This window comes from Bactrocera tryoni, chromosome 3 (assembly GCF_016617805.1).
Source record: "Bactrocera tryoni isolate S06 chromosome 3, CSIRO_BtryS06_freeze2, whole genome shotgun sequence".
Lineage (NCBI taxonomy): Eukaryota > Metazoa > Arthropoda > Insecta > Diptera > Tephritidae > Bactrocera > Bactrocera tryoni.
This window is the reverse complement of record NC_052501.1, coordinates 36,709,964-36,724,364: the sequence shown is the minus strand read 5'-3', so window position 1 is coordinate 36,724,364 and position 14,401 is coordinate 36,709,964. Positions and strand designations below refer to the sequence as shown.

The following is a 14,401-nucleotide window of genomic DNA, read 5'->3' as shown; positions in this document are numbered from 1 at the left end:
TTGTATACTCTCATAAAACACACTTTTAAAAGTTTATTTAGACTAATATAATTTTATTTCTGTTTGTGGCGGTTCCATGGTTTCCTTCTAACATAATTTTATACTCTTGCGACATGTTACTACATTCTACCTAACAGTTAGATAGATAGATAGATAAATATTATAACGGTTGTTTGAGTCATCTATTCGAGATAAATACATATATGGCTATATATACATGTGTGCATATGTATATATAAATGACCAGGATGATGAGACTTGTTAAAATTCGGATGACTTGGTATATGTATTCCTTGAATCCAAGGGGGGTTTGGTATTGCATATGGACGTAATAGGACCACTGCCTCGCCCACAAAACGGCATTATAATATGCTATAAAATCCAAAACCACCATCCCGTGTATTCGCCTCTGATTTCTATAGAAAATTACTTAATACAAATGAGTCCTTTCAAAACGGATTTACTCCCTTCGTTGCGGCAAAAGAAACACATTATTTTGATTATGGGTTGGATGTATTAAAATCAGGTTATTTCTATTTATCGAATCGAGGCGTATGTAGGAGATTTTCTGCGCAATATACAATTTTACTGAGTATTCGACTTTTATGGAGTCAGTATAGAGGAATCCGCTTCAATTACAATTTAACCAGATGAAGTTAGGTTCTTGGGCTCTGCTTTTACCTCCGAATACTGGGTTATAGAAGTCGTGTTAACTTTCCTGAGCAAGTCATACTTGAAAGGGTTTTAGACCAAAATCCTTCGAGTGTTTTTTAAATACCTGCTTATGAAGTCTGGTAACTCTTAGCCATTTCCTTCACATGCTCAAATGTTGTTTCCGGTATGAAGATTATAGAACGTCTTTTCGAATTTATATCATAGCCTCAACCATTAAGAACTTCAAGATATTTGTATTAATACATAAAATTGGAAGCGAAATTGCTTAGCGAAATCAATAAAAACCTGGACGTTGAATATGGTGACAATTTTGTTTCGATGACGATTGACAAAATTTGGTGGAACGAGTTTTAAAGTGGTCGCACATTATTTTTTTTTGCAGAGCTACTCTCACCGGTGAAGAAAAAAGTATACTTCCAACAAAGTATAATTCCAACAGCGGCAAACCATTGTAGAACAAACCTCTACCTTGCTCATCCCTGATTATAGAGACGTGTTGCAATAGCAGCTGGCGGTGTAATGGTGATTGAAACTACTAAGCCAGCTAAGAAACCCCCACACACTGTATTCAATGAAGGTTGCATCTTTAAATTGTATTCATGCAGCAATGCTTTCATCTCGGCAAAGATAATTGTGCATTCTAGTCCTAAAATCGATTTGTTTCTTCTTCTTTCTACCTACATATGTATGTATGTATGTATTTACATATTGCTAATAATATTTCTTTAATAAATGATTTTGTAGATTGCATACGTTGTTAAGGGTTCTCGCAACTGTAATGTAGAATATCCGAATTAGGAAATATCGTTTCATAAACGAAGGAACGATTCCGTTAAATTGTATAGCCTTTCTAGTTGTAATTTGGTTTGAAGTATTTCGCCTACGCTTTATTTACAGTTTTATGTCGCCTTTGGTACTTATGTTTCAAAGCTAAGAGTTCATCGAAAAATACCAGCAAAAGTACCGAGTGCGGAGCAAATCGCAAGTAGCTTGCCCAAAAGCCCTTATAGAGCCCATATAAACCTTCGCTCCGCGCTATTTTGAAAAAACAATCCCACCAACCGCTATATAATAAGCCTTTGCCATTAGCATCCAAACCTTGATTGTAGAGCCGTGTTGATATAACGTCCGGCGGCGTGATTGCCAATGTTACAACACAACCAGCCAAGAAAGCAGCACACATTGAGTTCAATGTTGGTTGTACAACTAAATTGTGTTCGCGAAGCATTGATTTTGTTTTGCCAAATGTGGCGATTTGTGCGCCCGAACCAATTGAAGCCCGTGGTATGGAGGCTATAGAACCACGCCACAATGCTGCAAGTCCACCACTTAGATAAATCTGCTTCATGGCGTTAAACATACCAGTGTGATGATGTTGATATCCTACAGCCACGTTCTTGGCCGCTTGTGACTGCAGCTGAGTCTTTATCTATAAATGAAGTAATGAGATTAATTAGCGAATAAAGACTAGGTTGGCAGCATACACTGCCCAAATTTGATAAGATATCATAAGTTCTTAGCTACGTAAATATATATTTTTATCACATAATCTTTAAAATAAATTACATAACTAACTAAAGTCAATTATAATACAAACCATTAGAAATGGACTAGCAAAATAGGCTCCGACGGCGCCACCAGCAGCGCCCCAAAAGAGCCCCAATCCAAATGATTCACCACCATCCTTGGTGCGAGTCCACTGCCTATTGACTGCGGCGTTGTACATCCCAAGTCTGTAAGTAATATACATTTGAAATGTGTGTCCATTGCATGGCATTTAGTGAGGAGTACCGTATTGAATTTATTGTAAATTGAAAGTACATTGCCGGCACCAGCCCTTTTTGCAGTCCAGTCCAACCGTCATTTTTGATAACTGTCACAAAGGCATGCACTATACCCCTATAGCGAACATCGTAGGTCCCGCGCACGGCTAACTCACCCTGCAGTTGTAAGCGCGTCTTAATCACCTGCCGAAGAGACAGCCCACATAGGTTATACATATTTTACAAGAAGATATATTGTAGATTACCTCCAGTGGATTTGTGAATAGTATGGTCCCCACAGAGGCCAAACCACCAATAATAAAATCACTCATTACGTGGAATTGTTTGAACGTAGGCGATTAATCAGATATTGCACATTTAAAGATTTATTTAATATTCAACGGTGTTTACTTTAGTATTATAGTACTAAATGGAAAAGAGCTCTTGACACTTCATCACTCGGCAATCCAAAACGCAAATAATTTACATTAACAAATATCTTTCAGCGACCTAAACAAGTTCACCATTTCGCCAAACGACAACGATACACTAAAAGTTTAAGTTAAATTCTGTTATAAAGTAAATGAAGTCACTGGTTAACTATGATTTTTGCAGCTCTTATCTAACTAAACCATTGTTGTTAGAAATAAAATAAAGAGAAGGAAGTTGTGGTGTGATCTTTCCTATCATATGATTACAGTAGTGGCAATACATATTAATTCATGTGGGTAACACGGCGTATGAGCTTTATCAATTGAATGAAGCAATTTAAAAGCTGAAATTGTACAAGACCTGAAATGAAAACCGGAAATTAACCTAAATCTGGATTCAGAATAAGAGAATCGATGGTGAAAGACTCAAGTTTTTATGATTAGATACGTTTATATATGTATATTTCTATTGATATAAAAATAAAGCTTTAAGCAAATAAAGCTTAATACAATTTATGTATGTATGTACATCTAAAATATTATTTAATTTCTTTGTTAAGCAGGTAGGCAGGAAATAATTAAGATTTATTGAGATGAGGAGATTTCGTCAAGCTATTAAAACAGAGTGCAATCCACTTATTTTTCTTACACTTCATACTCATAATTTGATTTAAGTTTGCAGTTTTATTACAACTTTTTGTGAAAACTAAAGTTCAATAGAATGTAATTAAAACCATAATTTTATTATCATTCATCTATATAAGTAAATATTCACTATTTTCAAAAATATTTTATTTTTTAATGCTATATACAAATACAAGCATACTAATGTAAAAGATTACTGTTATATCACGTTTAAACATGAACAAGATGAGAGATAACAATTGGCATATTTACGAACAACAAAAACAAATAATTTGGAAGAAAAATAGAAAAATATTATTGCTTAGTTACTTGGACAGTTGCTCTATTTTCTTCTATTGTGCATGCATATGTATAAGGCCTCTGTTGCTTGTCAATTACATTTATAGTTCTAACTATAATATTTGTCTCTAATGGACATTAATTCGTCATAAAATAGTAGCACTAACGTAGAATGCGGTGCGATGCGCAAGTAATTTGGCCAAAATCCTTTGTATAGACCAAGCAAACCCTCGGTGCGCACAACCTTTACTATGCAATCTAGCCAACCATTGTAATATATACCTTTACCACTGGCATCAACCCCCTGATTGTACAGACGAGTGGTTAGCACATCGGGTGGTGTTATAGCCAGGGACATAATAGTGCCGGCAATACTGCCGGCGCAGAAGGAATTCAATGTGGGTTGCGTTACCCAGCCATTGTCGCGTAACATAGACTTCGTTTTGCCGAAAGTGGCAATTTGAGCGCCAGAGCCCAAAGCTGCCCGTGGCACAGTAGCCATTGAACCCCGCCACAAACCAGTTATACCACGCTCTGCATAGATTTGGCGCAAGGCTTGGAAAGTGCCGGTGTGCTTATGTTGGTAGCCGACTGCTATAGCTTTAGCTGCTTGTGATTGTAATTGCGTTTTTATCTGAAATAATCCATAGAGTATTAGATATCATTACACAAGACTAATTTTTGCCATAAACTATTCGTTTGAGTAATTATTTTTCAAGTGATTATATATGAATGGATTTACTTCTTATCACTCTAGGAGCATGTTGTTTTTGTTACGAATTGCCACAGACAATATACGTTTGTACAAACATATAGCATGCATAAAACATACTGATGTTTTTCGTTAATGAACGCAGCAAAAGAATTTACCAGATGATTTCGAGGATGATTCAAAAACCATTTGAACAATTATATAATTTACCATAAAAAAGGGACTAGAAAAATATGTGCCCACACAACCACCCAACGCGCCCCAAAACAAACCCAATGGGAAGGAAACATCACCATTCTTCTTGTGCATCCATTTTTTTTGCATAGCCGTAGTGTAGAAGCCTAATCTAAGAAAAAATATATTTCATAGAAAGTTGTTCGTCCAATATGTACATAATCTTACCTAAAAGAATTTAATACAAATTGAAAGTACAACGCCGGCACTAGTCCCTTTTGTAGACCACTTATCCCCTCATTCCGCCCGACCACAATAAACGCATTAATTACTCCTTTATAAGGCTTCACATATGTGCCACTTGCAGATAGTTCGCCTTGAAGTTGTATTCTCGTCTTTATCACCTATTTATATTCAATGAGGGTAATAAGGATATACAATTTCAACTAACGGGTACTAACCTCTAGTGGATTTGTGAAGTATGTAGCCCCAAGGGAAGCCGTACCGCCAATAATAAAATCTGTTATATCCATTTTAAGTATCTAACGACGAAGTGGTGCCGATGAATTGTGGAACACTACACAAAACGAAAACACACTATTGCAGTCGCCGATTGCTGAAACTATTGATGCATTATAGCAACAATACATTTATGAAATACTTTTTTATTGTGGACTGAGGTAGATCTGTGTTTAAATTACAAAAATAAAATAAAGTAAAAGTTAATTTTCTTATCTCTTCAACACTCAGCTGATCCCATAGCGGGTCATCCGCAGTCATTATAAACAGCTGATGTGATATAAAAGTTTGCCAAAAGAAAAACAGCGACATCTATATAATACTGTCTTCGCACCCTAAGCAGAGCAGAGAACGTATATTTATAGAGAAGGTTCACCGCGTTGCCAAACTTACGATATTTCATTTTTTGGAGGGGTACTCTTTTCAGAGAACGTATAATATAGAGAAGGTTCACCGCGTTGCCAAACTTACGATATTTCATTTTTTGGAGGGGTACTCGTTTCTATTAGTGGATTTCACCACAAAAGTAGGGGTACTATTTTCTATAAGCGGATTTCACCAATATTTAACAGGAGCGTCGAAAATAGCAGAATTGAGCATTTTCAGTGTTAAATGAGAAAAATGATGCTAATTTCAATGTACGCTTACAGATTCGCATATTTACAATGCGCAAACGGCTATGGATATCATTTATAGATATTCTCCATATATGTATGTATGTATGTACATATTTGATAACAAAGCTCATATGTATATATATATGTATATATATATGTATGTATGTGCAATTTGACATATTTAATGATAAATTTCATTAAATCTGTTGGTAATTATAATAAAGTCATATTTCCATTATTACCTAAATAAATATATGTATGTACATACATATACTTGTATTGGGCATTAGAGGTTTTGATAACGTTTTGAAAACCAAGCCGACGTAAATACATAAGTATTCGCATATGGATGTAATTATGTGTAAATATACATACATACCCGTAATGATAACATTTTTTTTTTGATAAAATCCCGTTTTGATAAAATCTTAAAAAATCTTAAAAGTCATATGCATATAATCATGTGTATATGTAAACAGATTTTGAAAAACAGTACGCATAAAGTTCACATATTCACATACATATGTATGTAATTTTGTGTTCATGTAAACAAATTTGAAAGAATCATTCGCATAATGTTTGTAAATTTGTCTACACACAACTTTATGTGTAAATATATACACCCATTGTTTCTTACAAAAACTCCGTTGTCACGGACAACCAATGGCCGAACTTCACGTTTTGTCAAAAAGTCAATGTGTTGTTGGTAGAAAATCCGGGCTGTACCGAAAAAAATCAAACGTCACCGCTTCCCTTGCCGCTGTACAGCTTCGCCTACAAACCAGCGTAAATATACATGTTTGTGTGTGAGCTTGCATACATAACGACGCAGCTGCGTAAAAATATTTCAGAATTACAAAATATTTTTTACATTTCTTGACAAATACAGTCAATCCCTGTTATGTGCCACAATCAAAGATACAGATATTTGTAATTAGTTGAAAATAAAAATATAATATGGTACATAAGCGACCGCGGATACTTAAACGAGTCGTTCTTAGAACAATAATTTCTATGTATTTCAAAAAACAAACCGTGAGATGCAGCAAGATATAATATAGGCTGTTATGAGTGATGAGGGAGGGATTTGATTTTCATTTAAGCGGAGTACTACTTAACCGGGATTGACTGTACACAAAAATCAGAAGAATATTGAATATTTTCTTTGAAAAATTTATAGACTTGAAATTCGACAAATAAACTATGTTGTCTATTTTATTTAAATATATTTTCATACTTATATTTGCGAGGTTGTCACTTTTTCCTTCTCATACATTTCAGAAATATATTCTATTTATGATTTTTAGCTTTTGAAATCGTCGCGAAAAGACGCTTGTAGGCAAGGCATTCTCGGGGAGATGTAATGGCGTATGCTTTTATGAATGAATCGAATATGCTTTTTCAAAGTACGTTTGCGTTCATGAATGAAAATTTTGTTGTTGTGTAATTTACTAAAAATTTTGGCGTCGGCAATTTGGCTGCCATATTGGTTTCTGATGCTTTTTCAAACGACTGTTGTTTTTGTAAAACAATATTTGTAATTTTTGCGGGTGACATATCCACATGTGAACGCATGTGAGTATGTATGTTGTGTATGCATTGTTTGTGTGGGAATGTCATACGCACATATTTACATGTGTACTCATATTGTAAGTATGTATAATGATTTTTGAGACTATTGTTTTTTTTCCAGAAGAATGTTTGTATTTTTTGATTTACATGCGTACGCATATATTATTTGTGTGAGAATGCCATACGCACATACATACATATGTTTGTACGTAAATATTGAGAAGCGCGCGCTTTTTATATTTCTGATAAATGATAATATCTTGATTTGAAATTGATTTGTACTTGCATACATACATACATACATACATATGTATCTGCAGGATAGATGCGTATGAAAGTTTTAAATGATAAGAGGTATGATTTACATACTTACATACATACATATTATTATTGTAATATATGTATTATGTTTTTAGGATATTACGATAATATATCATATATGTACTTATATAGCATATGCATATGTATGCATAAGCAAATGTAAGTATATGAAATTATATTATATTATCAAAGATAAGAAATATTTAAAAAGTAGCTTTTATTTGGATATTAACTACAAACATTACCATGAAAATAGCATAATTAAATATTAACGTTATCAATTTTGCATGAAATCACAAAAATTCGCAAAATGATATTCATATCAATTGATATGATTGCATGTAAACGTATAAAAATATAAGCGAAAAGGCCAACATGCGTCTGTAATAGCAATGTATATTTCTGAGCATAATTTTCATTGAATTCTCAGCTCTGTTCACTCATTTCTGTTAAAATTTCTCCTGCCGAGCCAAAAGTGGTGAAATCCACTAATAGGATTTTGTTAGCTCTTGACAGTTCACACGCTTGTCCGTAGTTGAACCAGAGAACGTTTAATATAGAGAAGGTTCACCGCGTTGCCAAACTTACGATATTTCATTTTTTGGAGGGGTACTCGTTTCTATTAGTGGATTTCACCTCAAAATCAGGGGTACTCTTTTCTATAAGCGGATTTCACCAATATTTAGCAGGAGCGTCGAAAATAGCTGAATTGAGCATTTTCAGTGTTAAATGAGAAAAATGATGCTAATTTCAACGTACGCTTACAGATTCGCATATTTACAATGCGCAAACGGCTATGGATATCATTTATAGATATTCTCCATATATGTACATATGTACATATTTGATAACAAAGCTCATAAAAAGCTCATTAAATCTGTTGGTAATTATAATGAAGTCATATTTCCATTGTTACCTAAATAAATATACATACATACATACATACATATACTTGTATTGGGCATTAGAGGTTTTGATAACGTTTTGAAAACCAAGCCGACGTAAATACATAAGTATTCGCATATGGATAAATAAATCGTATATTTTATCATTCAAAACTTATGTATGCATGTATGTATATTCACATGTCTCATGACCTTATGTATGTATATACATACATACATATGTATGTGTTTATGTTCGCTTTCGAGAGTTCAAATCATATTATCATATTATCACTTATCAATAAGATGTGCAGAGAACGTATAATATAGAGAAGGTTCAACTACGGACAAGCGTGTGAACTGTCAAGAGCTAACAAAATCCTATTAGTGGATTTCACCACTTTTGGCTCGGCAGGAGAAATTTTAACAGAAATGAGTGAACAGAGCTGAGAATTCAATGAGAAAATTATGCTCAGAAATATACATTGCTTTTACAGACTCATGTTGGCCTTTTGGCTTATATTTTTATACGTTTACATGCTATCATATCAATTGATATGAATATCATTTTGCGAATTTTTGTGAATTCATGCAAAATTGATAACATTATTATAAAATTATGCAATTTCCACAACAATATTTGTAGTTAACGTTCAAATTAAAGCTACCTTTTCAAATATTTCTTATCTTTGATAATATTATATAATTTCGTATGCATGTACTTATATGTATGTATGTACATATGTATATGCTATATATATATATATGAAATATCGTAATATCCCAAAATCATAATATATTACAATAATAATATATGTATGTAAATCACACCTCTTATCATTTCAAACTTTCATACGCATCTATCCTGCAGATATGTATGTATGCAAGTACAAATCAAAAAAATATCATTTATCAGAAATATAAAAAGGCGCGCGCTGCTCTATATTTACGTACACACATACTTATGTATGTATGTGCGTATGGCATTCTCACACAAATAATATATGCGTACGCATGTAAATCAAAAGATACAAACATTCTTCTGGAAAAAAACAATACAATATGAGTACACCTGTAAATATGTCCGTATGACATTCCCACACAAACAATGCATACACAACATACATACTCACATGCGTTAACATGTGGATATGTCACCCGCAAATATTACAAATATTGTTTTACAAAACCAACAATCGTTTGAAAAAGCATCAGAAACCAATATGGCAGCCAAATTCAGTCAAAATTTATAGTAAATTACCCAACAACAAAATTTTCATTCATGAACGCAAACGTACTTTCAAAACGCATATTTGATTCATTCATAAAAGCAGACGCCATTACATCTCCCCGAGCATGCCTTGCCTACAAGCGTCTTTTCGCGACGATTTCAAAAGCTAAAAATCATAAATTGAATATATTTCTGAAATGTATGGGAAGGAAAAAGTGACAACCTCGGAAATATAAGTATTAAAAAATATTATAATAAAATAGACAACATAGTTTATTTGTCGATTTTCAAGTCTATAAATTTTTCAAAGAAATTATTCAATATTCTTCTGATTTTTGTGTACAGTCAATCCCGGCTAAGTAGTACTCCGCTTAAATGAAAATCAAATCCCTCCCTCATCACTCATAACAGCCTATATTATATCTTGGTGCATCTCACGGTTTGTTTTTTTGAAATACATAGAAGTTATTGTTTTAAGGACCACTCGCTTAAGAGTCCGCAGTCGCTTATGTGCCATATTACATTTTTATTTTTAACAAACCAAAAAATTCGGTATCTTTGATTGTGGCACATAACAGGGATTGACTGTATTTGTGAAGGAATGTGAAAAATATTTTGTAATTCTGAAACATTTTTACGCAGCTGCGTCGTTATGTATGCAAGCTCGCACACAAACATACATATGTACGTATTTACGCCGGTTTGTAGGCGAAGCTGTACAGCGGCAAGGAAAGCGGTGACAATCGTTTGATTTTTTCGGTACAGCTCGGATTTTCTGCCAACAACACATTGACTTTTTGACAAAACGTGAAGTTCGGCCATTGGTTGTCCGTGACAACGAAGTTTTTGTATGAAACAATGGGTGTATATATTTACACATAAAGTTGCGTGTAGACAAATTTACAAACATTATGCGAATGATTCTTTCAATTTTGTTTACATGAACACAAAATTACATATGTGCATACATATGGATGTGAATATGTGAACTTTATGCGTACGGTTTTTAAAATCTGTTTACAATACACATGATTATATGTATATGACTTTTAAGATTTTATCAAAACGGGATTTTATCAAAAAAAAATGTTATCATTACGGGTATGGTTTTTAAAAATCTGTTTAGTATGTATGTATATGTACACATAATTACATCCATATGCGAATACTTATATGTATATGTACGTCGGCTTGGTTTTCAAAACGTTATCAAAACCTCTAATGCCCAATACAAGTATTTGTATGTATGTATGTATATTTATTTAGGTAATAATGGAAATATGACTTTATTATAATTACCAACAGATTTAATGGAATTTATCATTAAATATGTCGAATTGCACATACATACATATATGGAGAATATCTATAAATGATATCCATAGCCGTTTGCGCATTGTAAATATGCGAATCTGTAAGCGTACATTGAAATTAGCATTATTTTTCTCATTTAACACTGAAAATGCTCAATTCTGCTATTTTCGACGCTCCGGTTAAATATTGGTGAAATCCGCTTATAGAAAAGAGTACCCCTCCTTTTGCGGTGAAATCCACTAATAGAAAAGAGTACCCCTCCAAAAAATGAAATATCGTAAGTTTGGCAACGCGGTGAACCTTCTCTATATTAAACGTTCTCTGGATTGTATATCATATGATATGATGATATCATATGATATGCGTTCTCTGGTCAACGGCAGAAAGATGTGAACGGAAGTAGGAATTGAATATATATATGTACATATAGTATATCAAAATTATTAATTACAAAAAGCTATTTGGGGTTTATATTGTCTTAACCTTTACACTCAATATATTTTTTTTAAATTAATAAAAGAAAACGCAAATGCTGCATCAAACAGCTTCTGGAAGCAATTTACTAATGTTTTGTGCTCCAACTGACAAATGGCAGCGAGAGGAATGGAAAGAAGTATTTATGTGGCATTCAACTCAATTTGTCATCGAAATTATGTGGGGTATAATTTAACGCGAATGAAATTAAAAAATCTCACATTTGGAGAAGAATCTTCTTTGAAATTATTTTCCACCTAGAAGAGAATCCTCATCTTCTGATAAATGGAAATTTTGCAATTTTCACTATTGACTAGACCTCAAGACAGACTTGTTTGCGAGACAAAGTTAACAAGTGGTCGGAAGCTTTACATGCTATGCTGTACACTATTTCAAAAAAGAGCAAGACTTTTTAAATTAATTTTTTTTCTGGGTTGGTATGGCAGGTGATTTTTTAAGAGCTTGATAACTTTTTTTAAAAAAAACGCATAAAATTTGCAAAATCTCATCGGTTCTTTATTTGAAACGTTAGATTAGTTCATGACATTTTACTTTTTGAAGATAATTTCATTTAAATGTTGACCGCGGCTGCGTCTTAGGTGGTCCATTCGGAAAGTCCAATTTTGGGCAACTTTTTTCGAGCATTTCGGCCGGAATAGCCCGAATTTCTTCGGAAATGTTGTCTTCCAAAGCTGGAATAGTTGCTGGCTTATTTCTGTAGACTTTAGACTTGACGTAGCCCCACAAAAAATAGTCTAAAGGCGTTAAATCGCATGATCTTGGTGGCCAACTTACGGGTCCATTTCTTGAGATGAATTGTTCTCCGAAGTTTTCCCGCAAAATGGCCATAGAATCGCGAGCTGTGTGGCATGTAGCGCCATCTTGTTGAAACCACATGAGTCAACATTTAAATGAAATTATCTTCAAAAAGTAAATGTCATGAACCAATCTAACGTTTCAAATAAAGAACCGATGAGATTTTGCAAATTTTATGCGTTTTTTTAAAAAAAAGTTATCAAGCTCTTAAAATCACCCGATATGCATTCGTCGATTCTTGCGATGAGTAAAACTATTTAAAAAATAAGTTCCATTAAAGTTTATGTGACTGAAGCCCCTGCACCACGTCTAGGTGCAGTATGTTCGCAGAAATAATTTTTTATATTTAAAATAGAAATATTCGTTTCTTTATGACAATAGGGTATATTGGATAGTACTCTAATATTTTGATTCTTTCATAACACAATTTGAATTTCAGCTGAATCGGAAGAAATCCAAGTCCATTTCCCACATACTGCTGCTTTGGACCACACCAGTAACTATAGCACAAAAATCATTAACTGTGTGATATTTGTAATTATTTCAGAATTTAGACGCATTAACTAATTTTTGATGGCTTTCTCCTTATTCCTTTTTTTACTGGCGTAGACACCTCCATGACTTTCACACATAACAATTGAGCTAACAGCAGACAGAAGGAAATTATAATTACATGTAGCTCATTCTAGCATTCGAAGGTCCAAAAAAAAGTATGTATGTAAATTTATGTAGTTTGTCGAGATATCAAGGAAACGATCCAAGAACTTTTCGTTGTGTTAAAATTAAATAAAAGAAGGTTCGAATTCCAGAAAGATAGCGTAAACATAAACATGAAAGGATATTTGTGTATATAGTAGAGGCCCGCTAATCGGACATGGCTAATCCAGATTCCACTGTAATCCCGGACAGGGGTTAAAAACTCAAAATTCTATTATGTATGTAATCCGGACAGAGCATTCTCTATCCATATTCTCTAATCCTGATCACATGTTTATTATTCACTACATTCGCTTTATACTTTATTGGTTTAAGTTTTTTGTTTTATTGGAACAGGTGTATTATTTGTTATATATAATAAACAAACAGAAATTTATAAATATTTTTTACTGTACATAGTTCTGATATGGATGGAGTCATGTGTAGAAGTTCACGCAAGTGAGGAAAGTTCTCTGATCGCCATTCACTTGGGAGTGGCCAGAAACGATTCTTTTACACATGGTTCAAGCAGCTCACTACTTCCGGTCTTTGACCAAGTATCCTCTGGGTAGCCTAAGAATATCCGTTCGAAGGCGAGCTAATGTGAGAAGGCGAAACATTCCCTACATAGGGTTGTGCGCTGGGCTTGAGACCCGCCACGTAAAAAAACACCCCCAATGAAAAAGTTGAAACAGCCTCGGATGAGGGACCCCCCTTTTGATGACGACCATGGCAAACGGAATAAGGACTACGATTTGAGGGCGTGCACCTGAAATGTCCGGACCCTTAATTGGGAAGGTGCCACTGCCCAGCTGGTTGATGTCCTCGCAAAAATAAAGACTGACATCACCGCCGTCCAAGAAATGCGATGGACGGGACAAGGACAGAGACGAGTAGGTCCTTGTGACATTTACTACAGTGGCCATATAAAGGATCGCAAGTTTGGTGTTGGATTCGTGGTGGGAGAGAGACTCCGTCTACCGAGTACTATCATTCACTCCAGTGAATGAACGCCCAGCCACAATCCGCATCAAAGCGAGTTTTCTTCAACATATCGCTGATTTGCGCCCACGCTGCTCCTGTATTTGAAGAGAAGGACGATGTGACTCAAAGACGTTTTTCTATGAGCGCTTTGGAGCGCGCTTATGAGAGCTGCCCCGCCACGATGAGTCAAAATCGTGCTTGGCGACTTTAACGCCAGGGTGGGCAAAGAAGGTATATTTGGCATCATACGGTGCGGTAAATTCAGCTTCCATCGACGAAACATCCCCAAATGGG

The 14,401-nt window shown here is 34.4% G+C and overlaps 2 protein-coding genes across 2 annotated transcripts; both read right to left on the bottom strand.

The window, feature by feature from the left end:
* Positions 1 to 32: 32 nt before the first annotated feature.
* On the bottom strand, positions 33 to 3,291 carry LOC120770550 (solute carrier family 25 member 35-like). Its single transcript, XM_040098123.1, has 4 exons — positions 2,705 to 3,291; positions 2,467 to 2,642; positions 2,273 to 2,408; positions 33 to 2,104 (listed from the first exon to the last, which is right to left on the bottom strand). The coding sequence occupies exons 1-4, from the start codon at positions 2,768 to 2,770 to the stop codon at positions 1,556 to 1,558; spliced, it is 927 nt and encodes a 308-aa protein (XP_039954057.1). The 5' UTR covers positions 2,771 to 3,291; the 3' UTR covers positions 33 to 1,555.
* Positions 3,292 to 3,508: 217 nt separating this feature from the next.
* LOC120772271 (solute carrier family 25 member 35-like) lies at positions 3,509 to 5,459 on the bottom strand. Its single transcript, XM_040100775.1, has 4 exons — positions 5,141 to 5,459; positions 4,908 to 5,083; positions 4,716 to 4,851; positions 3,509 to 4,427 (listed from the first exon to the last, which is right to left on the bottom strand). The coding sequence occupies exons 1-4, from the start codon at positions 5,210 to 5,212 to the stop codon at positions 3,903 to 3,905; spliced, it is 909 nt and encodes a 302-aa protein (XP_039956709.1). The 5' UTR covers positions 5,213 to 5,459; the 3' UTR covers positions 3,509 to 3,902.
* Between the last annotated feature and the right edge of the window lie 8,942 nt (positions 5,460 to 14,401).